At 44.9% G+C, this 26,700-nt stretch overlaps 1 protein-coding gene across 7 annotated transcripts in view; it reads right to left on the reverse strand.

The window, feature by feature from the left end:
• Utrn (utrophin) overlaps positions 1-26,700 on the reverse strand; it is a 514,855-nt gene that overhangs the window by 437,903 nt on the left and 50,252 nt on the right. Inside the window, exon 1 of one of the 7 annotated variants that reach the window (XM_028861250.2) lies at positions 25,503-25,757. The exons of 4 other annotated variants lie outside the window; for them this stretch is intronic. In XM_028861250.2, the coding sequence (XP_028717083.1) occupies positions 25,503-25,572 (70 nt within the window). In that variant the 5' untranslated portion in view covers positions 25,573-25,757. Of the gene's footprint in view, positions 1-11,954; positions 12,152-25,502; positions 25,758-26,700 lie in introns of those variants that run through there. 2 more of the 7 variants (XM_037200470.1, XM_028861227.2) reach the window with 2 other exon arrangements.

Consider the following 26,700-nt stretch of genomic DNA (forward strand, 5'->3'; position numbering starts at 1 on the left):
ATACACAGAGGTAAATTTAAAGATAAAGTTACAAATCTTTATTTGGAAAACAATGGGCCGCTGGCAAAAGAGCTCAGCAGTTAAGAGCACTGCTCTCCAGAGGACCTGGGTTCGATTCCCAGCACCCACAAGGCAGCTCACAACTGTCTCTAATCCCAGTCCCAGGAGATAGATCCTGGCTTCTGCTGCCAGGACATATACAGTACACAGATGCACATGCAAGCAAAATACCCACACACTTAAAAATTAAAAATCCTGGGCCGGAGAGATGGCTCAGAGGTTAAGAGCACCGGCTGCTCTTGCAAAGGTCCTGAGTTCAATTCCCAGCAACCACATGGTGGCTCACAACCATCTGTAATGAGATCTGGTGCCCTCTTCTGGCCTGCAGGTGTATATGCAGACAGAACACTATATACATAATAAATAAATAAATCTTTTAAAAAAAATTAAAAATCCTTAAAAAAAATACAAATAAACATCATATAATACAAACAACTAGATACTGGCTGAAAGCAATGTTCTCAAACATACTAAACTTGACTGAGTCCCCTGAACAGCACTTAATCATGTCAATAACCCTAAAATTAAACTTATCCCAAAAGTTAGGTCCCTAGGAGATTATGAAAAATAAGTAACTAGAATCCAGGAAGGAACCAGTGACAATGATAATAACAAGAATAAGCCCAGCAAAATGTTTATCTAGTTCTCTTTAAGCAGTGCTTGTGGTCGGGTGGGATCCACGCTACCACACAGAACAGTGTGGTGATGGAGGCGTGGACTCCCAGCCCTTGGGAGTAGGAGGATCCAAAGTTCAGGTCATCTTCAAATACCAACCAGTCTGAGGCCAGCCTGGGTTTTAAGAAAAAGGAAACAACAACAACAACAGAAACTTTCTAATCGACCAATATTGGCAAAATACGTCTTAGCTAAGAAACACAACCCAGTCAATTTAAGTTAAAGTAAGGCTGCCCACATTTCCACAGAAGCACTGAGATCAAGGGTGCCTGCATGGGACTTTCAGCTGATGCTCCTGTCCTGTGGACTGTTCTATTTCAGTGGATCAAGTATGGTTAAAAAAAAAAAAACAAAACAAAACTCATTCTATTAACAGAAAAATAGCTACCTAAGAACACGTAACAGAAGGACAGTTTAACAATGGACACGTCTGTTCTAGAGCTCTGAGGAGGACCGGAAGGCCAGATATAAAACCCCATTTGTCGGTATCAAATCGTTGGCCTTCACCATCTCCAGCGTGGTTGCACCCACCCGGAGCATACATTACAAAATGAATTCACAGACGAGATCTTCGTAGATTCCCCAAGAGCAGATTAACTTAACAAATAACAGGGATCAAGATACTAATAACATATCATCATCACGGGGAAATGAGGGGGATTTGGCAGGAACCAAAGTACAGGCTCCCAGCCTGCTGCTGTGATCACTGAAAGCAGGAAGTGGGGGTGGGGGGTGAAAAGGGGTTGGGAGCCACCGGCCTCCAAATCCCACACCTTGTCCTCTCAATCACCTTCTCTTCCCACAGGTGGCAGAGGGGCCGGGAGGAGAGCAGTGAACCAAGGAATCTACACACGTCTTCTGCCGCAGTGTGCTTCGCTCACAAAATCTGAACTCCTCAAAATACATCCCCTTTTTTTAAAGATAAGGTCTCATGCAGCACAGGCTAGCCTCCAATTCAAATTCTCTATGTAGCCAAGGATAACAGTGGGCTCCTGATCCTCCATTCCAGAAGTGAGGTACCATTCCTGACTTATTCGGCACTGGGGATTGAAGCCAGGGTCTCATCTCCTACATGATGAACAAGTCCTGTGCCAGCTCAGCTGTATCCCCAACCCAAAAATGTACTCTCATCATAAAAAAAAAAAAAAAATGGAAACTTATGTTTATCTTTTTAAACAAGTTCTCAGGTTTCTTTCAAGTTTTTTACTTATCACTCATCCGCACATGCGTGTGTGTGTGTGTGTGTGTGTGTGTGTGTGTTGTGTATATAAATGCACAAATCAGAGCACACACATGGAGGTCAGAGGACAACTTGCAGAAGGCAATTCTCTCCTCCCACCATCAATTCCAGGGACCAAACTCAGGATCACGTAGCAAATACTTCTACCACTGAGGCTTCTTGCTGACGTGGAACCTCATTTTTAACACATGGTGACTTATCTCCTGATGTCCCACTAAGCTGTATGTTTTAAACTGATCAGAAATAACTAAGAAGTGAAAGAAGACATCAACAATGACAAATATTTACACAGTACTCACTGTCAGCAAGCCTGGCTGCTATTATTGCCTTACATCAGGGCTCCCAACTGAGACATACAACAGTGTCTAGAGATATTCATAGGACACTCTAAGTTAGCAGGGCATTTATGAGCTGGCATCTTTTCTCATCATTTGGTCAAGGGCTGTGTCATACCTGTTAAATATTTTGAATGATAATTTCTGCCTGAGAAGGCTGTAAGTAACTAAAACAAATATATAATTATATGTCTTATGAGACCTAAGGTGTTGGTAAGTAATTATTTTCATTACTACAGAGGTAATTCAAAGAAATCAGACACATAATGGCCTTTAAAATAGCCTTCTCTTCACCAGGTCCCAGAAGGCAATTAAATAGATACATATACTCATGTCACAAGTATCCACCTGTTTGTTTTGTGGATGTGTTGCAACTATGACATGTAAGGAATCAAAAGTACTGAGCTTGAGTACACTCAAAAAGAATTCAAATCAAAATTTGATATGTTAGAAATATCTCAGCTATAAATGTTAAAGAAAAAACAACAATAACTCGAGGAAATTTTTTAATTTGTGTTAAGAACTTCATGAAGGATATATAAATAGCAGTTCATTTGTTTAATAAACATAGCAAAAATGTTAAGGTATTAACTAAGGTAGGAGAATGGACTGGCAACACTCTCAGAACCATCTTTACAATTTTTCTGTAAATGTAAAAATCATTCCACAAGCCGGGCGGTGGCGGTGCATGTCTTCAATCCCAGCACTTGGGAGGCAGAGGCAGGCGGATCTCTGTGAGTTCGAGGCCAGCCTGGTCCACAGAGTGAGATTCAGGACAGGCATCAAAACTACACATAGAAACCCTGTCTTGAAAAAAACAAAAACAAAAGCAAAAACATTCTACAAGAATCATTCTACAAGAAAGGTGAAAATGCAGACTGGCAATATGTGCGTAAAGTTGTTTGCCACTCAGCCTGACAATCTGAGTGCAATGTCCAGAGTCCATATGGTAAGAAAAGAGAACTCTTCCCTACAAGTTGTCCTCTGACCTATTCATGTCTGGCCGTATGCATACACATACATACCACACACACACAAAAAAAAAAGTACAGTGAATAAAAAAGTGGAGGAATGAAGAAATGTATTTTTAAGGGTTAAAATGCAAATAATGAATTACAGTGAGTTTTCTCAAACATACAAGGAAGCAAGAACTAGTCGTGGTGTGTTCATATTGAAGTCTCCCATACTACTGATCTGTTAGACCAAACAATAAAGTTAAATGGGCTGGAATTCCTCAGATGGCTTCATTCGATGTCTGGATTCCACCAGTACCCTGGCTGCATTCACACAATTCTGAGTCAATTCTGTCTTGTGCATTGGTCAAAAAAAAAAAAAAAAAAAAAAAAAAAATTCCCAAGCAACCAAAATGACCCTGGAGCTGGGATGTCAAGCCATCCAGACTCCAACTCAGAGCCTCAAGGGGATATTTATCAGATATCAGTGAGAGGCAGAAAGATGTTCCCTGGTCCTACTTGGCAGAGACAGGCCAGCTTTCAATAGCACAGATCAACAACATCTCTCATAAAGGCAGTGTTGAGAAAGATATGGAGGGATATTTGAACTCAATCCCAGGGAAAAGCTGTAGATCAGAGAAGAAGGAGGTCCATATTTAGAAGTTAGGGAAGAATTCTTGGACAAGGTGTATTTCACCATCACAGTAGAGAACTGTCCTAAAGAGCAGAGTCAACTGTGAGGACACGCCTGGCTTCCAAGCAACCATCACCAAGCACCCAGGCTGGAGGTGTAACTGGGGTGGCAGCCTTGGGTTCAATCCTCGGCACTAGAGAAACTAGGCATGGTGGTCTACACCTGTCATCCTGGCGTTAGGGTCAGTAGTTCAAGGTCAGACTGGGCTGCAAAGAAACGCAAGCATTGCGGTGCTTCTCAGCTCCAATGTGCCAGTCAAGCAGCTGGAAGCCAGCAGTGCAGATGTGCTCAACTCCAGCCACAGCCACGGCAGAAAATGGGGGATTTGCTTTTACTCTATTTTGGTGGAACAAAATGAGAAAACATGATTTTTCAGGCTGAATGGGTGTTCCAAATCGGGGGAAAAAAAAAAAATCAACCTGCTCCCTTTCACTTTCAGTCATTTCCCCAGAAGAGCCTTTTCACATGCTAATTATTTTTCCAATTTTAACCTACTTGAACAGCAAAACAGTGCCCTCTTGACCAGGTTGCTTAGAGCTGCAACTATTTTTTTCCATCCCCTCTGCAATCTGCCTGTTGGCTGGCGCATCTCAGCAGGGTCAGGATGTTGGTGTGAGAAGCACTAACACCCACTTACCTTCCTACCAGACTGATCTAGATCTCAAAACCAACACTCGAGTGTGAAATGAGGTCCTCCTGCACCTCAAAGATGCTCCTGCGCGGCTAACTCAGGACAAATGCCTACCACTCGCTCTGTGCACTGTCTGCAAAGGGTATGCTGTGACCAGGGAGTAGAATCAATACCTTTAAACTAGATTTAGGGCCAGAGACTCGGCTCAGTTGGAAGAGTCCTTGCCTAGCAGGCAGAAAGCCCTGGTTTTGATTCCCAGTACCACTTAAACTAGGCAGTGCATCATGTACCTACCTATAACCCCAGCATTCTAAATACATGAGACTCTGTCTCAAAAAATGCAAAAAGAACAACAACAATAAAAAAAATACAAACAAAAAATATTAAAAACACTTCAACACTTCCACTGTCTTAAGACCAAGGAAACAGCAGGTACTCAATGCATGTTCAAAAGATAGATCATTATTTTTTTTTTCCAATTCTTGACCAAGTGTAGTACAACTCAAAAAAAGAGAAGCAGATGAAAAGTGTAGAAACTCAGAAACTAATGCTGAATCCTTCCCAATGCATACTCAAGAGGCTAGGAATTACTCATCCTAAGAGGCCAGGCCAACACTACTTCCTGGCACGGCATGCAGACACACCCTGACTATACTTTTCCTTTTGTACACTAGTGACTCAGAGTTAGATAATAAATACACTCTTCTCTTTCCTTTCTCCCTTGCATGCTTTCAACTGGATCTCATTATGTAACCCTGGCTTGCCTAGACCTCACTATATAGCCAGGCTGGCCTGCAGCGACAGCCCTGCCTCTCCCTACCAATGGCTGACATGAAAAGTATATACAACCGTGTACGGCTTTCATATTTACAACTATCTGAACTAATTCAAATGGCTCTCAGATGACTAGCAGATGCTACCCTGCAAGAGTGAGTTTCTGTAACAAAAGAAAGAGGATCTACTAGAAGTGTAAGCATCCTCAGCAAAAGAATCCAAGAGCTACAAACACCAGAAAAGGGGTTAGTGCTCTGAACCAAGCAGAAGCCGAAGGCATGCAGTCCTGAAGTCAACAAGAAAATAGGCCAGGTCAGAAGCCAGGAGATCAACCTTGGCATCCAGTTCTCAACAAGGAGCTGGCTGTACCAAGAGAAAAGAGACAGTGCTGGTGTGATAAGAGGGCCTGCTTCTTGGAGGGTCAGGCAGATGGCTATCTGGCAGTATTTCCACTGATGATGTATGTGCAAGCAAGCTGCAAGAATCTTTGGTGTCTTTCTTCCAAGCACTTTCCTCCTACAGTATCTGGAGCAGCAGCATTCAACAGCATCCATCAGGCTTCTAGACTATGGTGACAGGTCTCCTCCGGTTGGAGAAATAACCCTCCCTGCAGACTAAATAAAGCTTTTTATACAAGGCACCAGAAAGCAAATAGGTCATGTAGCAGAGAATGCCATGGGCAGCTAGGTGCCCAGCCTCTCTGCTTGCCTGCAAACCTGCAAATGGGAAGAGAAGAGGAGGGGGAGGACCCTTTCTGAACAAATGAAAGTGAACTTTGAAACCAGCAAAAAAACACTTCGGGCACCATGCCACAATCATGTCCTCCAAACAACTGCAGTCCACTTGTACACTGTACGGCTATGTTTCTTGCCATACAGAGCATCAGCAGTCAAATGAGCCTAAAATCACAGCTCAACGCTTTGCTGTGAAAAATCCCTCATGGATCTGGATTGAAGGACAGGAACAAATCAGTGAATAGTGAATATTGACAAACATGGAGCCTGATTTAAACAAAAATCTCATCTTCCTTTAATGCCCAGACATACCTTTTTCTACATTAGCTTGAAGGACTCCATTATCATAAATGGTCACCATTTGTTGTAATACTTCCCTCAATTCAGCTAAGACAAGCAATGTGTATATATGCATATACCTTTATAGGACAAAATGAGCCTTCAAAGCTTTATCTTGAAATTTTTTATTAATTTATTGTATTTTAGGTGTGTGTGTGTGTGTGTGTATGCCTGAGTGTATCTATATGTATCAGTGTGAAGGCACTTTATAAGGTCCAAAGAGGTCATTGGGTCTCTGGAAGCAAGAGTTATGGATGGTTATGAGCCACCACATATGGGTGCTGAGAGCCAAACCTAGGTCCCCCGTAAGAGCATCAAGTGATCTTAGCCACTGAGCCCTCCCTCCAGCCAAAGGCTTCACAGAGCTCAGTATCAACAGAACCGGTATTGAATTTCAAGAATCACTCCACGGCCTCCTTCTCATACCTCTAACAGGCTCCATAATCTACGGAAAGTGAACCTTAAATAATTCTGGGTTTAACATCCATATGAAATTAATTATCAGTATATGAAAAAATGTAAGAAAATATTGAGGGCCCCTAAATAATGACTAGTCTCGGCACGGTTTAGGATGACAGCTGTCCCCACAGCCGCCAGACAGAAAGGGGAAAATGTGGGCTGAGTCCAAGAACTCAAACCTCTATTTCAGAGATCAGCAAAATAATGCCTATCCTTTAAGTTAGAGGTTAACCATCTTAAAACTCAAACGAAATTAAAGCAAGTTGCTCAAAAAAAAATCTACCATTTTCTGTAGAAATTTCTTTTGGAATCAGTAAGCATTTCAAAACCAGAGATCCCAGCATCAGAAGAAAATGGGCATCAACGTAGGAAAAGACAACTGAAGGATTTGTCCAGAGAACCAATAAATATGCACAGAAATTCCACTTCACAACAAAACAAATTCAAACCCTCACCTACCCTCTGTGGGTGGCAGATTAATAATAATAGCACACTTGCTCTCCCAGTAGCCCATGAGTTAAGATATATGGACCCTGACATTCATAAACTTCAGTTATTTGTTTATAGTTTAGTTTTGCTTAGCTTTGTTTTTTGTTTGTTTATTTTTGTTTTTTCAAGACAAGGTTTCTCTGGACAGCCTGTGGCTGTCCTGGAACTCGCTCTGTTGACCAGGCTGGGTCAAACTCAGATCCTCCTGCCTCTGCCTCCCAAGTGCTGGGATTAGAGGTGTGTGCCGCCACCACCCAGCTGCTTAGCTTTGTTTTAACAGCATGCCACTAACACACAAAGCTTTTAATTTGGGTACAAAAAGGAAATTTTGTACCTGTGGAAACTTAGAACTATTTTTATATTCATAGCAAAAAGGTTAAGCAGAATACCAACAATATTAACCATGGTTGTGGGGAGGGGATAAAGTGAGGAAGACAATTTTCTGTATTTTCATATAATTTTGATTATGCATTGATTTTATTTCAAGGAATCTGACTCCTTAAGATTGTTTTAAAGTGTTATTTAAAGTTACATTTGAGACAAAAAGTTTGTTAAAATCACATGTTCCTCCAACTTGAGAGCGACCCCACCAGCACGGCCACTCGAATCCCTCCGGGGCTCACAGTCCATGTGTTAACTACTCTGGTTTACACAAAACTCCTGGCCTGTGTTCCTTAGCCCTGGACTAGGATTTCACCTCACACAATGGTAGAACTAGGCTATGACTCATCTTCCTCCACCAAACAATTCGAGTCCTAGTACAGTGGGGGGAAAAAAAACTACTTAGAGTCGCCAGTTCACTCAACTGTTGAAATTAAGGTCAAAGTGTTGAGACAGGGATGGGGCCACCGGACCCAGATCCTATCAAATTCCCACACCATCCCTAACATTGCTTTCCAACAAGTTCTGAACTTGCTAATGGTTGAAGCAGGAAGCACCTGGTGCCCTTCAAGCAAGGGTCAGAGAAGTGAAGTGAAAACATAAAACAGATCCAGGACCAGCCGCACGGGCACCATTCAAGTGATGCCAAGGAGAAAAACACCACAAGATGATGGGGCCCAAAACTTGAGCCTGAACATTTTTCAAGTACCATATGTGATGTTCGATTTCCTCTTCCTACGCATTAAACAGCAAGCCCAAGGCCATTATCAACCGACTCATGTGTTCATCAGTTACAGAACTTACTCTTTTTATTTAACTGGTGCTATTATTGTATCTTGCACAGTACTTAAAAACATGCAAATCCTAAACACCATCCCTTGGGGAATCCTGTTGGAGAGACCTAGTCACCAAGATTCAGTGATTCACACAGTTCAGGGCAGGGGCCTGTGCCATCCGGGACTCCAAACAGTCAGTATCGCCGACTTCTTTTTTTGACATAGGGTCTTACCATGTACTTAGGCTAGCCTTGAGATTGACTTGTTTCTGTCTCTGGCTCTTGAATGCTGAGATTAAAGGCTTGTACCTGGCTCTTGTGCTTCCTAATGCTGAGACCCCCGTAAAACGGTTCCTCATGTCATGGTGACCCTCATCCATAAATTATTTTGTTGCTCCTTCATAACTGCAATTTTTCTACTGTTGTGAATTGTAAATATCTGATATGCAGGATATCTGGTATGTGACCCCTGTGAAAGGGCAGTTCAACCCCCCAAAAGTGGTCACGATCCACATGTTGACAATCACTGCTCCCGTGTCTTCTTGGACACATCTCTCAGGTCACTCTCGCCTGTCTTCTCCCAAATTAGCTGGCATTCTTGTTCCTTTGTAGATAATAGCCTGCCTGGTTTTCAGAGCCACCAACCCTTCTCTATAGACATGAAAGTTACAGAGCCGACGCACGGCCGTAACTCTGCTCTCAGGTCTGTGCTCCTCAATGAGGTAAGTCCAACAGCCAAATACACAGGGAGACGACTTGTTCCACCCTCCTACCCAGCACCAGAGTTTATCCCTTGCCCCATACAGGCCATTTTTAGACTCTTAGCATCTCCTAAAGGACAGCCTGTACCAGGTGACAAGTGTTAACTAAATACAGGAAAGAGTGAAAGAAGTTAAAGAAGACTTCAACAGCCATGAGGGAGCCTAAACTGTCAGGCTGACAACCCAAGCACCAGAATGAGCCATTGCTCAAGAGAACCTCCTAGTAATGTTTCCAAATCTCCCTCCACTCTCTTTCTTACACACACACACACACACACACACACACACACACACACACCCAACTCCTGATGAAATTTGTATTTCTAAAGCTCCCAATTCACCTCATTAGAACATTCCAGTGACTCACCCATTCCCTATGACCTTGTCCTTGGGTTTCTCCCTCCCCGTCAACAGTCAGTCTCCCACACCACACCCTGAACATCAGCATACACTGTAAGGTAAATCTCTGCCTGACCCTACCCAAGGAACTCATGCCTCTCTCCACAGCACTATGGGGTACAGAGGAGATAATTCCTACTTCTTGCCCATCTAGGGTAGAACCATCAGTTCAGTTGGGGCAAAAGACATCAACCCCTATGCCCATTCACACAGCTCCACCTGAGAGGTATTGAAAAGAGAGCTATTGAGAAGACAAAGGTCTCATTCCATCTACATCAAGGCCCCTGGAGAAAGTCTTAGAACAGCAGTGGCTCCAATGGACAGCTAGAGCCCTGAATCTTCTAATCCATCCATCTAAGAAGGAAATGTCCATGTAGACATGAAGTCTCATCAGCCAATAGGAGAGCAGGAAGGGCTGCAAGATAAGCAGGCTCTCCCAAAGTTGTTTCCTGGCCAGGAGAAAGCTCAGTCCTGTCATCTGGTCATTCGCAGACGCCTATGTGTCCCCAGTGGCTTTCAAATCATTTTTGTACTTCACAATTTTTGGTCATTTTTTTTTTTAAACTTTGGTCTTCTTCCCTTAGAATATTAACATCCCACCATAATGCTAGTTTGTTTTGTTGTGGTTTGGTTTGGTTTTTGGGTTTTCAAGTCAGGGTTTCTTTGTATAACAGGCGTAACTGTCCTGGATCTCGCTCTGTAGACCAGACTGGCTTTGAACTCACAGAGATCCACCTGGCTCTGCCTTCCAAGTGCTGGGATTAAAAGTACACACCACCACCACCTGGCTCATAATGCTAGTTTTCACAGTAACTCTACCATCCGTACTTCTATCAGGCTCATTAAAGAAATCTCCATTACAAAACAGCAATAAATCCAGCTCAAGTTAAAAGATGAGATGCTGAACCCCTTTAGAATTTGGGATCAGGTACATATTGGTTTTCAATTTTTATGAAAATAACAACCTTGAAATATTTTTATTAAAAAGAAAAATGCTATTTTCCCAAAGCCTTTAGAGTCGCCAGAGCCAAGGGAAGAATGCTACGTAAACAGACCAGCCCTGGAAGGTATCGTGATCGTATGTTGGGACCCGATAGTTGTTACTCAGTAAGAGAGCAGAGAGAGAGGAAAGGTGGAGAATCACAGCACAATGACACCCCTTGGCACTTGGCCAAGAAAGCTAATCACTACAAAAAACACGAGCTAGCCCACTCAGTAGGCTGCTTGCAGTATGAGCCTATTATCTTGTTCATATGCTACCTACCCCTCCTGAAGCTCTGCACTTCCCCAGACAAGCCTGTAGCAAACAGAAGCCCCTCGTTTCTACCACCCACCCCATGTAATGTTTACTTCTGTGCCTCCCCCCACCACCACCACCGCCCCTGCGCTGAACTACACCTGTGTTTTAGAACAAGACGCCTTTTCGGTCAACACAGTAGACCGAATATAACACAGAATCAAGTCTGTCAATATTCAACACCACAGCATCAGATGTGGTGCTGCATACCAAAAATCCAGCTCATAGGAGGTGAGGCAGGAAGATCTAGAGTTCAAGGCCAGCCTGGCCAACATTAATGATTCTCTGCCACAGAGAAAAAGGTTTCTCTCTAAGAGTAAGCAGTCAACTGGGTGGTGATGGTGCATGCCTTTAATCCCAGCACTCCAAGAGGCAGGGGCCAGTGGATCTCCAAGTTTGAGGCCAGCCTGGTCTACAGAGTGAGTTCCAGGACAGCCAGAGCTGCATAGGGAAACCCAGTCTCGAAAAACAAAAGAGTAAGCTGTCACAGGGCTAGAGAGACGGCTCAATGGTTAAGAGGACGGGTTCAGTTCCCAGCACTCACATGGCAGCTCAAACCTGTCTGTAACCCCGGTTCAAAGGGATCCGTCACCCTCACACAGACATCCATGCAGGCAAGACACCAATGCGCATTAAATAAAATCAAACAAGAGTAAGCAGTCAACACTGAATGAGCCGCCTTGAATAAGGTGGGTAACGTTTGACACAGTGAAGTTCATTAGCTTCAGTCCAAAGAAATCAATCACCTGGTGCAGCAGCCACCGTGTGGGCTCGCTCAGGCTCCACAGTGACCTGGCATCTGGAGGCACAGGCCACCTCTGCCTGTCACCGATAAGCGCGGCTTTTCAGCGGCTGCCTGACTCACAAAGCAGACCTAGCCAGTGACAGGGAGGTTCTGCCTGCTCTCACACCCTCTCAAAGCCACCTTTACCAGGTGTCACGCAACTGGGAGACTTACCTGGGGATCTCTGGCAAGCCTGAAGAGACACCTGCCCAGGCAAATCCAATCTGCACTTTTTCCAACGAAATGTGGTGGCTGCCAGACTGCTCATCACCCACGGCGGGCGGCTGAGAGGACTGAGGGAAACCGTGGAGGAAGTCAACACAAAAGCCGCCTGCGAACTGCACACTGGGATGTCCTGTCGAGTTTTTTTTTAAGCCCCTTTTATTTTTCCCACAAGAGGATCTGACTAAATCTAACCCCACCTCGCCTCAGTACCAGACAGGAAGTTACGCTGTGCAGTCAGTGAGAACTCCTGAGGTGTACTCTGGGGTTTGAGTTTGTTTTGGTTCTTCGGTTTTGCTTTTGTTTAATAGTCACAGCTAAGGGCCTTTGAATGTTCCAGCTCAACTAGAGAGATGTTAACTTTTCTTCTTGTTTGATGCTGTCTGAAGGCAAGGCCTACCACACACGCTACCACACACACACACACACACACACACACAGAGTGCATACACGCACGTGTTTACCCTGGGTAGACAACAGAGCTGAAGAGTTCAGTTACATATTAACTATACTATAAGGAATAAATTGGAGTTAGTGTCTCAGTTTTGCATCCCTGTATGCCTTAAGGAAATGAGATACCAAAATGAATTTCTTCTTAATCCCTTAGAAACTGCCATGACGAGACAGTAGTGGTTCACACTCCTTTATTCCCAGCACTCAGGAGACAGAAGCAGACCGGTGAGTTCAGAGAGACCAGCTTGGCCTATAGAGAAACCCTGTCTCAAAAAAAAAAAAAGAAAGGAAAGAAGAGGGAGGGAGGGAGGATGGGAGGGACACACACACACACACACACACACACACACACACACACACAGAGAGAGAGAGAGAGAGAGAGAGAGAGAGAGAGAGAGAGAGACTAATATGAAGGGAGGGGAAAAGTAATAACCACAAAGAATTATCAGAGGTAACCATTTCTGACTCTTTTTCCAGACTTCTATTTTAGATGTTTGCCTTATTCTCTGGATGTCATGTGTGTACATGTTATCCACACACATGCAAGGAAGAAAGAAAAGCATTTGTACTGCCTTAACTACATTCTTAGTATTGATCTAATATTTTCTTCCCTCCTCTGAAACAGAAAATCAGTACTCAGTTCGAAGATTTTTCACAGAGTATGTAACCCTTTCAGAATCCACTGGAGTTTCAACTAAAAATAACCTGTCTAGATCAGAAGACCATAAACCTGTGACTCTGGGGGAAAACAAAAACCTCCTCTGAGCCTCCTTCTCCAAATGTATAAAATGGGATGTGACGGTAGAAATCAGAATGGCACAGATTATGTCCATTAGTCAAAACCCAAAATAAGTGACCATTTTACTGATGTATAATCCACGTAGTATGAAACCACAGATGTAGTGCCGAGTCAACCGGTACCGGTACCCTTACAGAATTTGTACAACCATCCCCACCAGCAACTGCACAGCCTTTTCCACCTCTACAATACGGCAGTCCTTCTCCACGCCCTTCTTTACCCAGCCCAAGGCAGCGACTACCATCTACCTCTGGGCTCCAGAGATTGGCTGGTTCTAGACACTTCATCTACATGCAATCAACAGAAGTTGATGCTTTGTGTCTGGTTTCTTCTAGCTAACATTTTCCCAAACTGTAGCATATATCAGTATTTTATCTTTTGAGGCAGCTGACATTCTATACTGCATGGATAAGGCGCGTCACATTCATCAGTTCACAGACAACTGCATCAGTTCCACCATTGGCCTATTATTCGGCTCTAAACATCCACACGTAAATGATTTATATGGACACATTTTCATTTCTCTTGGAGACATATAAGTCCCCGGGAATAGATTCACAAAGGAGCTTTATAATAAATGGACTGCAGGAAGGTCACAAAAATTTTCCAAAATGGCTGCACCTTCTTACATTCTCGCCATTGGTCCACGGTGGCTATGGCTAGTCACTGTTGATCAGTAAACCAAAATGTCTCTGTTCCCATAGGCAGAGCTAAGCAGTCAAAGTAACAAACGAGAACTGAAGCATGCCCCTCATGTAAGCAGAATGGAAAGAGGATCCAGAGGCATCCATCTTCAACAGGAATCGTTTTTCCAAGCCCGACCCGTGAATCCCATCACCTTTACAGCCATAGTTGTGTGGCTTCCCGCTTGCTACACTTTGTCTTTTTAGGCAGACGTAGACACAATGGTGGCAGGCTTTGGTAGGCAAACGTGTATAGTTATTCTTAGAAAAAGAAAAAAATACAAAAAGATCTTTTGTAACATTTATTGATGTGAGAGGGGCATGTGTCAAGCCACGTCTTGTGGAAGTCACAGGGAAACCTTCAGGAGTGGGGCCTCAGACTTGAACTCAGGTTGCCAGGCCTGGAAGCAAGCCTCACTGCCTGCTGAGCCACCATGCCAAGTCCAGATCCAGACAGTAACAAGAAATTACCTTTCCCTATAGAAAGCATTGGCCTAGGAGAAGACTAGCCAAAAAGAAGTCTGATTCAAACGCCTGATCATTTTTCCAAACCTTATCATGTCTGAACAAATCTATGTAGGATGATATCAGTTACCTCTTTCAGTAACATCCTACTTCAGAATGTAATTTTTAACCCTCCCTCATAAAAACAAAACAGAACAAAATCCATATAAAGAGAATAATACCACGAGGCCGTGGCTTAAAACATAAACTAAAACTTGGGGCTGGAGAGATGGCTTAGTGGTTAAGAGCACTTGCTGCTCTTACAGAGGGCCAAGTTCAGTTACAAGCACCCACATGGCCGCTCACAACCACCAAAATTCCAGTTCCAACACCCTCTTCTGGCCTCCACACACAATGCATGCACATGGGGTACATACTTGCATACAGGCAAAGTAATCATAATACAAAATAAAAATAATTCTTTGCTCCAAAGAAAGAAATAATTTTAAAAGAAGAAGAAGAAGAAGGCCATTTTTCTTTGTTTTCCAAAGCAAGGCCTCAAGCCTCACAACCTGTATTAATGACACGAATCATACATCTTTTAAAATTTTCCATGTCCCGAGGCTGCACTACGTAATCCATTGTTTTAGTTATTTCTTGGCACACAACTGACTCTGCAAGTGACCACTGAACTTTCATATGTCCAAGAGAACTTTCCACTGTGGGAAATTTCTAAAACAATCTCACTGGGCTAAGCAGAAACGTCATCAAAGATCAAAAGCAGGAAAGGCTTCACACCAGCTTCTCTGCAGGGCCAGGGAGGCATGGAACACACATTAGGCAAAGCATCATGGCCGCCCCAAACCCTGGGGGAGTGTGAAGAGAAGATACTACCATCAACTTACCAAAGTCGGCAGAAGGAACTCCTAAAAATCTCCCCCCACCCCCAGGCCCTTTCTGAAAACTCCTCCGGACTGTGGACATCTGCTCCTCACCGATGTTTTTTCTGCTAGATTACACCGTGGCCTCAGTCCTAGCTTGTGTGAAATCAACAGGCCATTTCTGTCAAAAGTACCTGTCCAGTGTATGCACTTTCTTACGCAATCTGATGTTGAGACAGCTGTAATCAAATGTGGTACACACCACCTGCTCTATCATAGCCCGACAGCAACTGGCAGCCCACCTAGGTCCGTTCTCATCAGGAGGGAAGGACAGGAACGGCATAGAAATAGAATATAGAACCAGCTGAAACACAGGGGGTGTAGCAGAGAGAAACAAGTAAAGGTATTCAGACATTGATCCTCTGTGGAAGAACATATCCAGCATCATATGCACAAATATACAAACACAGACATATACACGTATATAAACACACATAAGCATGCACAAATAATACACAAACATAAACACAGATGTATACACAAGCATATACACATATATAAGCCTATACACATAAGTATACACAAATACACAAACATAAACACAGACATATATACAGATACATATATGCAAACGCACACACATATACACATATACAAACATATATATAAATATGCATAAATATAAACACACACACACACACACACACACACACACATCCCTTCAAGCCCAGGTCAGCTGACTGGGCCACGGAAGGTACAGTTTCTTTATCCTGCTCTGGGCCAACCCTCTTGGCTTTGAACGTCATATTATAACTGTCAGTCCAAACTAATGAACCCACACACCTGACAGTGCCAAGCAGCAGGTAAGAGCTAGTGCCAAACCACACCCCAACACCAGGGAGACCAAGGGGGAGGAGCCTGGCTCGCCCGCCTCCTGCCGACTCTGCACAATGCCATCCTTGGCCACCAACTCTTCTTTACTGCCGAAGCCACGCTTTCGTTTTTTCTCATATCAGGGAAAGAAAGAGGTTGGGCAGGATGTGGCCCTCCGACGTTGAAATAACACCTGACTTGAATTTGCAGAATTCCAGTGTCCTAAGACAACCAGCCCCCCTGCTGACAGACATTCTCCACTTAACAGCAGTGGACAGGATACTGCTCTCTGATGTGGAGTCTTCTCACTTCTGTCTAGCCTTTCCATCTTGAAATAATCTGATGACCGTTTTTTGCCTCATACCCTTATAAACTTTCTGTCTTGAAATAATCTTAGGTTTACAAAAACCAAGTTGCAAAAATAGCATATAAAATGTGCTCAGGTTGCCTCCCCAAAATGTGAATATCTTACCTAACCAGGGCGTAATGATGGGAAGCAGGGGTTAAGGGTTGATGCAAACAAGTCTACAGATCTGATGCAGATTTCCCCATCTGTCCTGTTTCTGGTCCATGATTCCATCAAAGATCCCACATATAAACAAAGAATCAATAAACCATACCCTATCTATGACTGTCTGATCCCCACACGAAGTTCTGCTTTGCCTCGTGCTAATGAGCTGGTGTCATCATTAAATGCTGGCACTCAGCCCTCTGCAGGTCTTCGCCCCTGGATTCATCTGTCCACTTGTCAACAGAGTTTCACGGTCCCTGTCCCCACCTGCCTTAACCAAAGGGTTGCCAATGAGAACTCCCCCCCCCCCGGAGAAAAACTATACACCACGAAACACAGATTACATCGAAAACAAAAGGAAGCAAGGTCCAGGGTTATGCCCTCAAAATAAACCCATTCATTCAGCAGCAGACAGGCCTTATGAGTGGTGAGTAGAAGTAGAAAGGATTTTGAAAGAATCCCACAAGATTGGGTTAAGTTTCCCCCACCGAGTTCTGGTCAAGCTCGGGTCTAACTTCAAATGCATTACAAGGGAAATATTAGAGCTGCAGAGGAAGGATTGTGACCCCGTACCCAAGAAGTCCACAGCCTCACCAAGCCCCACCACACCCTTCCCACATTTCTGTTTGCCTGGTCTCTCAGCGCAACACACCTGCAAAGCTGGCCCAGCCACCACGTTGTCTCCCCTCTATTTCTCCCTCCCATGGAGCTCCCAAGTGGTCTTTCCACAGTACTCACAACTGCGTAGCCCCAACTTCCCTAGAAGTTTCCCGTGTAAAAATGGACTCCAGTCTCCACCAGGTTCACCCACCCCACAATCTGAACCACATCCTTGGCTCTGCTAGCCAATCTACATCCCTTACACCCAGGAATACAAACATGGAAGAGACTTATTTTGACTTGAAGAGTCTCACAACCTAAGTAACATTTTTTTTCCCCTTGTGGGACTAGGAGTGGAACCTGGGGCCTTGAGCATGCCAGCCAAGTGCTCTGTCAATGAGCCACATCTTCAGACTTCCCTTTGATGGTTTTTCATCAGAGTAGTGCTATTGAGGACCAGTTCTCTTCGAACCTGGAAGGAACTGGTTGTAGGCCTGCCTGCATATACCAAAATCCAGAGTCAAGTCCCTTACAGAAGATGCCATAATATTCACATATACCCCCCACACCCATTGTCAGACGTTAAATCATCTCTAGAGTACTAAAAATAACTACCACAGTAACAATGTAAGAAGTCCTAACTCTATCTTATTTAAGAATCAACATCCTGAAAAAAATGTCTGTACATGTTCACTATGGAGGCAATTTTATCCCACATATTTTTGAATCACAGCCAGCTGAATCCACTTATGTAGAACCCAAAAGAAACAGTACTTTTCCGAATACTCAAAAGACATTCCAGGGTCTCTTTAATTCATTCTTGTCTAACCATGAAATTCTATCTTGGCTCTTAATCTCATTAAAGATTATTAGCAAAACCCTAAGTTAACAAGAAAAGAATTCTTCACACGATGTTAACAACACATGATAAGAATGTTCATATTATTGTTGATGTGATTCAACTACAAAAAAGTCAACGCCAGGAAAAACTCTTGTAAAAATAAGCAAACCCAAAAAAAGCAAAGCCAAGGATGGTATTTCACGGGCGGAGTAACTTCTCATCGGATTATTTTTCCAAAGCACCGAAGATATAAATAAAATCTAAAATCATGCCTTTATTACCATATTAGTATAGTAATGGAATTAAAGGACATTATTGGCAAAACCAAGCTACAGAGAGTCAAATCCACACGCCACTTTGAAAGGTAAGAAATTATCCCCAACCACACAGAGGCTAAGAAACATCCCCACCCCGGTGTGCTTGAAGAATTAGTTGCGTTTTGAATGGTAAGGACACTAACTTGGAATAATGAAGTGAGGGGAGACTCCTAGGAGTCATGTTTGAGATGAAAATGATGACTTTTCTCATGATTAGGAGAGTCACAGAGAAGTATCAGGAGGAGAGAAACAAACTCATCACATCCTTCAGTGAGGAGGAAAGGAAGTGAGCATCACAGCTGTGAAGCCTTGAGGGCAAGCTCAGGGCTCTAAGGCCCCAGGCCCTCCTCTCACAGCAGGGTGTGCATGTCTGTATCAGAAGCAGGCTTGCTTCTCTCTGGCCAGTATTGCTTTCCTGCATAAGTGGTGACTGTTTTCACCCACCACAGTGAGACAATCAGTAGCCCACCGGGATCTGCGGCAGAACGGACCCACACTCCAGGATGCCAAGTGAGAGAAATGCCTTGCAGAAGCAGGATGGGCCTGCCAGAGCCATGGGAGAAGTCCAGCATGGCTGACTGCTTAGAGCTGGAGTCACTGGGAAAGCTCCTCCCACTAGAGGCACCTTCCCTAATGGCAGGAAGGAAGGCCATTGCCTAGGCTCTTCAGGATGGCAAGAACAGTTACTTACAAAGACAGCCAAAGATAAACCAACCACAAACTGAAAAGGAAAGAGAAAATTACAAATACTATGTTCAAAAAAGGAAAGGAGAGTTGATTTTTCTGAACTATCTACATATTTTGTTTTGATTTTGATTTTTATTTGATTTAGTTTAGTTGGTCCCCCATCCCCGCCAAAGATTTGTTTGTATATGGGTAGGTGGGTGGAAGGTGTGTGCACATAAGTGCAGATGCCCACAGAGGCCAGAGGCCAGATTCCCCTGGTGCTGGGTTGCAGGCAGCTGTGAGCTGTTCACCATGGTGCTGGGAACCGAACCCAGATCCTCTGAAAGTGGAGTACTCTTGACTGCTGAGCCATCCCTCCAATCCCAGCTTGGGTTTCTTTGAGATAGCGTCTCACTCTGGAGACCAAACTACAGTCAAACTTAACAATCAATCCTCTTGCCTTAACCTCCCAGTGCTGAGATTCCAGGCATGTGCCAGAACATCTAGCGTTACATGTTGTGTTTTAGAAATCTGCAAGCAAGCTGGATGGTGGTGCACTCCTTTAATCCCAGCACTTAGAAGGCAGAGGCAGGCGGATCTCTGTGAGTTCACGGCCAGGAGAGGCTCCAAAGCTACACAGAGAAACCCTGTCTTGAAAAACAAAAACAAAAACAAACAAACAAAAATCTGCAAGCAACCTGCAGATTGTGGAGCACAGTAAGCGACTTCTCTTTAAGTACATTTGTCGGCATTATGAAGAAAACTTGACCAATCTCTAGAGGGTTCTAGAATGATCAAGCTTTATGGTAAGGTATGAAGAAGATATCCAAGAGGTTTTATTTTACTGCCATCAATAGCAAAATCCAATGGGGAAAATGCCCAAATGGTGCCCACCAGCCTACGGGTTCAGACAGCGTTGCTCAGAACCCTGCCCCATGATGCCCCGTCACTGTGTGTCTTCCCACTGACTCCCTGCACCCAAAGGTACTGATTTCCCTAGTTCCTAACTGCTGTCACCATCTCAGACTGCCTGTGCAAACACTCACATGTGGCTCGGTGTCCCAGCCCTATCAGCTGTCCCCTCGAAAAGGCAACACTATCCCTGTTTACAGACCGGCTTCCATGGCACCACCTACTCCAGTACGCCAGACACACTTGTCTGCATTTCAACCCTGACCACAGGACTCCGGTTCTCTCCCTCAGCAAATATCCTCAGGCCAGTGTGAGGGGACTCTCTCTTCAGAAGATACAGGGATTAACGCATGTGAGTCATCTGCAGATCCAGCCCGCAGCTGCTAACGCACAGACATCTCGTCCAAACATGGACACACCACCCACTCAGAGTCTCGTGTGTCATCTCTCTCCACTGAGAGTGAGATAAGCATCTATTTATGACAGTGAGAGCCAGAACTGTGGAGAAAGTGGAAAAGCCAGGTAATAACTAGACAGAACCAACCCTGAGAAAAGAAATGGAAACATTTGCCACTCAGTAGTGTGTGTGTGTGTGTGTGTGTGTGTGTGTGTGTGTGTGTGTGTGTGTGTAAATGCACATGGCTACATGTGCTTGTAGAGGTCAGAGGTCAACCTCTAGTGTCTTCCCTCGTATTTTTTGTTTTGTTTGTTTGTTTGAGAAAGGGCCTCTTACTGGCCAATTTGTCTAGGCTACCTGGCCAGTGAGCCCCAAGGATCCTCTGGCCTCTGTCTCCCCCACACTGAGATTACAAGTGCATGTCAGCACACTCAAGGTTTTTTTCACGTGATTTCAGGGAATTAAACTCAGGACTCCATCACAGCAAGTACTTTGCTGACTATCATCCCAGCCTGTGGCTTCGCCGTTTCTAACTTAATGTGGAAGAGTCACAGGAAAGAACCATCATGAGGGACAGAAAGGACACGCGTTCCTTCTCCCTGCAGCACCTCCAAGTCAGGACGGACACTCAGCAGCAACAGGTTCCCAGTGTCCAGGTGGCATAGGCCCATCCTCTGACTGATAGATTCAGGCGGGAGTACTCTACAGCCCTGAAAAAGCTGGCCCCTGGGCCAGCCAAGTGATTCAACAGGCAAGCTGCCGATACTATGGCCCCGGCTGTGTCTCCACACCAAGGATCAGTTCAAGTCCTGCGGCTGGCCAGAGCATGCCAAAGAAACAAGGAAAGGCGGGGCCTGAGAGAGGCAGATTGGAATGAGCTCTGCCTGTGATTGCAGTGTTCTTCAGCACAAAAAGGGAGGCAGGTTAGAGGAGTAAGCTCAGAAACAATGTCACATTTCTGTGACACAGCTCCAGGCCCTCCGGGTCCAGGGGCAACCTCTACAGTTAGCAAGCCATTCCCAAGCTGGCCAGTCTTTAACCTTTGTCAGAGAAGCCTTGTCCTCTGGGGAGTATCCTTGGGTAAGACTGCCTAGCCACAGAAGTGTAAGTATGATAAATATAACAAAGCTGGTTTTTAAATTAGCAATATTGGGCTCAAGTAACTTCCAGCTGGATGCCAATTCAGTGGCAAGCTACAGCAACACATGTTCGCGTTCAGGCCTCGGCACATAATCCAGTCAGTATCCACTTGGGAAGATCGCTGGCTTTCATGGTTCATTCACACTGGCTGCCGTCGATGCCCGTGGCACTCTCACAGGTTACACCATGTCACAATTCTAAGTCCCTACTTGGAAGGTGAGCTAACTGACATTCCATGACAGCAAGGAAAACACCAAACTCATCCTGCAAGTGCTCTCTGGACTTAGATTGTGGCCCAGCCCAAGACAGTTTCCTTCTGCCGGAGCGTGTGCCCTCTGAGGCAGCGCCCTGGCTCCAAAGGCACTGACCGGATCCACAGGAAGCCCGGGAGAGTTCAAAGCTATTTTTATGAAAGTAAATGATACTATACAATACTTCCTTTTCCTCACAGTCACAGCCAAAACACATTTGATGCCAAGAGGAAATACGCGTTCCTCAAAGCACTACGCTTCCAGGTGTCAGGTAGCAGCAGCAGCTGCCAGAGCCAGAGCCAGAGCCACCTCACGCCAGTCCTGAACTCTGGCACACACAAATACATGCCACGGACTCACCAGGCCACTGAGATGTGACTTTCAATGAATGCACCGAAATCCCAGACCCGAGGGACCGGTGGGGTTGGCAACTCTCCAAGTCACTCTCTGACACCCCCAAACCTACCCCCACCCCATGACTGCACTTGAAAGAGGGGGGGGGAAGGAAGCGAAAGAAAGTGACTCCAGGCTGTGGATTTCATATTGCGGAATAGTCAGCAACAGGTGCATGGTTCTGGGGAAACAGAAAGCCTCAAAATGCCTTTAACCTTGGCAGGGCAAAGGGCCAAGCACAGAAACCTAACATTAGGCAACGACGTCAGAAGAGAAAACCATCACCGTTCTCCAGCCACACCAAACAGACCACAATGTAACTTCTCTCTGGCAGCCCGCTTGAGACACACTCGACGTAAAACAATGGGAAGCGCTCGTCATTGTACCCATCTTTAAGGCCTAGGGGCTGGCACACGCGAGCTAGGCAATACATTGGTACCTCATGAGTGAGTGAATGGGGACTGAGACAAAGAGGCAGGCAGAAAACCCTCTTCGTAAATAAAGAGAGCCAAAACCTCATCCCCAAGGTAGCAGGTAGATGTCTTCTTGGAGAGCAAGAAGCTGGAGGAGCCAGGAAGTGGAGTGGATCTAGGAGGGGTTGGGATGAGGAAAATGATCAAAACACACTGAATGAAATTCTCAAACAATTAATAAAAAATATTTTAGGTTCCTGGATGGCTTTTTGTTTGTTTTTCCATTTCCCCAAAAAGAGAAGCAAAATTGAGAATCAGATACCAGGGACAAGAGGCATGATGGGAAGCAGACTCTCCCTGGGGACAGCTAGTTTGCCAGACTGTGGGCTGACACTTCCACGCAGGGACACTCGTATCAGAAAAAAAGCCAAGTGACAACGTCATAATCACTAAGCAATCGACTTTTAGTTGTTCCTTTCCTTCGCTATGCCGTGGGACAGAACGTTTTCCACCTCCCACTTTAGGACATATAGAATAACGTTGGTTCTGTAGTCTGATTCCACGCTACGGAACAATGCCTTGAGCTGTGCATGACATATGTAGTAAGGAAAATATGGACGTGAATAAAACACTGTAGAAAAGCCGGGCGGTGGTGGCACACGCCTTTAATCCCAGCACTCGGGAGGCAAAACCAGGCGGATCTCTGTGAGTTCGAGGCCAGCCTGGGCTACCAAGTGAGTTCTAGGAAAGGCTCAAAGCTACACAAGCGAAACCCTGTCTCGAGAAAAAAAAAAAAAAAAAAAACACTGTAGAAACAAATGCGTTGGGTGAGATATAAAAACCGACAAAGCTGGATGTGGTAGCATGGGTCTGTAACTACAGTACTTGGGATGGTGAGGCAGGTAAGTCACAGATGAAGGCCAGCGTAGGAATATAGTAAACTCAGCCTGAGCTATACAGAAAGAAGAGCTGGCCTCAAAATACAAAAGGGAGGGAGGAAGGGAGGGAGGGAGGGAGGGAGGGAGGGAGGGAGGGAGGGAGGGAAAATGATGGAAATAGTGGAGAACAATGGTGATGGAATTGAGCCCACAGATGTGTGTTACTGGGATAAAATAATTCTATCAGTGTGAGAACATGACCACTGACTATGTAATTTAAAGGGTTTAAGTAGGTTGAATTATAATGATATTAATTATATGAATACAGTGTTCAGAGCACAGATAAGAATAATTCATCGACATCATCAGGACACATCGGAAAACTAAATAATATGTGAAAAGTAACTATAAAATATTAGAAAGTATGATTGTATCTAAAGATACTCACCCCTTATAAACTGTGAATTTCCCCTTTTGTTTATAACAACTATTCTACACTATATTCCCCCTGCATTTGAATTTTTTAATACTTAGCTTTCCTTTTCAAATTGTTCCCTCCGAAATAACTCTTCTGAGGTCACACCCAAAGACCCCAAATAAGAATCGACAGAGGAAATCCTAAGTGCCTAGGTCGGACGGGCCTCTAATTTCAAGGACTAAACAGAAGTAACGGTCCATCACAAGTGCTCTGTCTTCTTGGGTGACATCTCTCACTCCTCACCCCTGGGATGTGTCGTCCTGAGAACAGGCACTCTCCAGAGCACTGAGAACACAATGGGGAATACGATCTGGAAGGGTCCAGTGGGAAGTAAACATCACAATTAGCAATGGTGGCAATCGCCCGAAGCCATCCAACAGGTAGATGAGGGCAGCCAGGATTACACGGAATCCTGCTGGCTGGGAGTCAGGGCAGAGGCTCAACACCCAATCCCAGAAAGAGGAGAGACAGTCAGCCAAGGGCTGAGGATCAGCATACCACACAGAGGAGGAGAGAGCACTAACCACGGAGCCGAAGGCCCACCCCTGTGGCCGGATGGAGCAGTGGGCAGAGAGAGCAGGCACATTACCGACCCGAAGCCATCAGCTCAACACGTGATTCATGCTCACACACGCTTCACCGAAGATGTGCCCTGACCCGAACTTTCCCATAGGCCCGGTATTCTTCTCTTCTAGACTCTTCTTTGCCCTCTCAAAATCTCAGTCTTTGGGAAACGTTCATTCCTTGATCACACACACACACACACACACACACACACACACACACACACTCACACACCCAGCGAGCAGCAGCACTCTGACATTTACCTCTTCCTAATCTGTGCCCCTCCTGACCGCTGCCCCCCAACCCCGGTACCTAACAGACCTCCCTAACCTGCCTCTTAGCACACGGCACCGGACTCTCCTCCTGCTTCTAAGCAGGTATCCTGCTCTATTTGTTTCCAAGCAGCCCATCTCCAAACAGCGCCAGCAGAGATTAAATAACTCAGTAAGAAAACAATCCAGGGGAGAAATAGACAGGTTAAATGGGTGCTTATTCAAGATGCCCTTGTTGGAGACTTAGTGTCGCAGTTAAGCCTCTTTGCCCATTTATGATTTGGGAGATAGGCAGCAAGATCATTACCCCAACTTGATTTCCACACAACAGATACTTTTGGACAAACCTTCCATCTCAGAGAAGGATAGACCTTTTTTTTTTTAAACCATCAGTGGACTAGACATTGAGCCTAATCCCTCCACACATTCACCTGGCAGGCGGTAAGAGGCAGACTACGGGACAGCAAGCCTGGTCAACTGACTGAAACACTGTTCTAAAATATCTTCAATAACTGACATTGTCAAATCCTTCCTTTAAAACTGACACATTTCAAAACAACATTGCAGAAATGTTTGTTTGAAACACTGTCCGGTCACTCAAAATCCAAAATCATTTATATGTTCCTCAACAGTTTTCATACCAGTTTTTTGTCGGACTGCATCATGCCTTAGTTTACTTTCTATGAACAAAAATGTCCCAAGTAACCGCACTGCTCTGGGTGAGTCTTCTTTACCTGCCTGTGACTCTCTGCTGGATCCATCTGTGGACTCGGCTGTCACTTCCATTTCTCCTGGGCTCAGCATGCCTTCCAAATGTGGTTTAAATTCCCAAGCCAGCGGTACATGGCCTGTGAAGTCAGGGAGATATGCATCCCCCCTCGGCTGGAGACCTTGCTTTGATGAAGTCCCAATCGAAAACCAGGGCCAAAGTATATGGGAGTGAGGAGAGATGAGTCCCTCCCCAACTGCCCCGACCAGATTGGTCACATTCCTGCCTCTGAGCAGAGCCCAATCCCAGTGTGCAGCTCAGAGCCTCTGCCAGGCATGGAGCCTGTCGCCTTAAAAACCCAGACGTGTGACAGCCCTTATCTGCCTAGGCCAGCAAAGCATGCATTTCTACAAACACCACAGCTCTAATGGTTCAGCAAACAGAAAGCCAAGCACCTCCGGCCACCTCTCTCTCCTGACACCTTGGGTTTCCCATACAATCAAGCCAGAGATCTGACCGAGCAAAAAAAAAAAATTAAATAACTTACGAATACAAATACTCCCCCCCCCCCCCCCCCCCCCCCCCGCTCCGAGTCTCTCACTCTGGCAAGAGAGCTTGTTACAGATTTTGCAATCTATTCTCTCCACCCCCCACCACCTTTTTTTTTTTTTTTTTTGGCAATTAATTTTTTAGCCCCTGGTAATCGATATGAATCTCTAAAGCTTTTAGGGCTCCATCTACTAAAGTACTAAATAATACCTGCTCTCTAACTGAAAGGTAAAGATGCCTGTTCCTTCAGGATGAGCGACACTACTATGGAAAATGCCAGTTGAATCTGCCTGCCAATCTCAGCACACAGCCCTGGGCACACTTCACCCACAATAGCTGGCTTTATGCAGGGGTCCCACGGCCTGCACAAACCCAGGCACCCTGAAGTACTGGAGACAATGACTCCTTTAAGGAAGCCTTCCCTAACCTCCGCAGCCCACCCCAGACCCCTCATGATTCACCCTCACAGAACTGCAAAGTATTTATCACCTAGGCAACTAAGCAATTCTCTGTATATTCTGCAGCCTGACATCCGTTTCTTCTACTACTGGGCACACTCAAGAGTCTACACACCATGATGGTTGGCTTTACCAATCTGTTGCTCAACGCCTGGTAGAGCGTACAGCAAGGAGCACTTCACAGAAGAGTCACTTCCATTTCAGAGAGATATCTTT

The sequence above is a fragment of the Peromyscus leucopus genome, chromosome 8a, assembly GCF_004664715.2.
Source record: "Peromyscus leucopus breed LL Stock chromosome 8a, UCI_PerLeu_2.1, whole genome shotgun sequence".
Lineage (NCBI taxonomy): Eukaryota > Metazoa > Chordata > Mammalia > Rodentia > Cricetidae > Peromyscus > Peromyscus leucopus.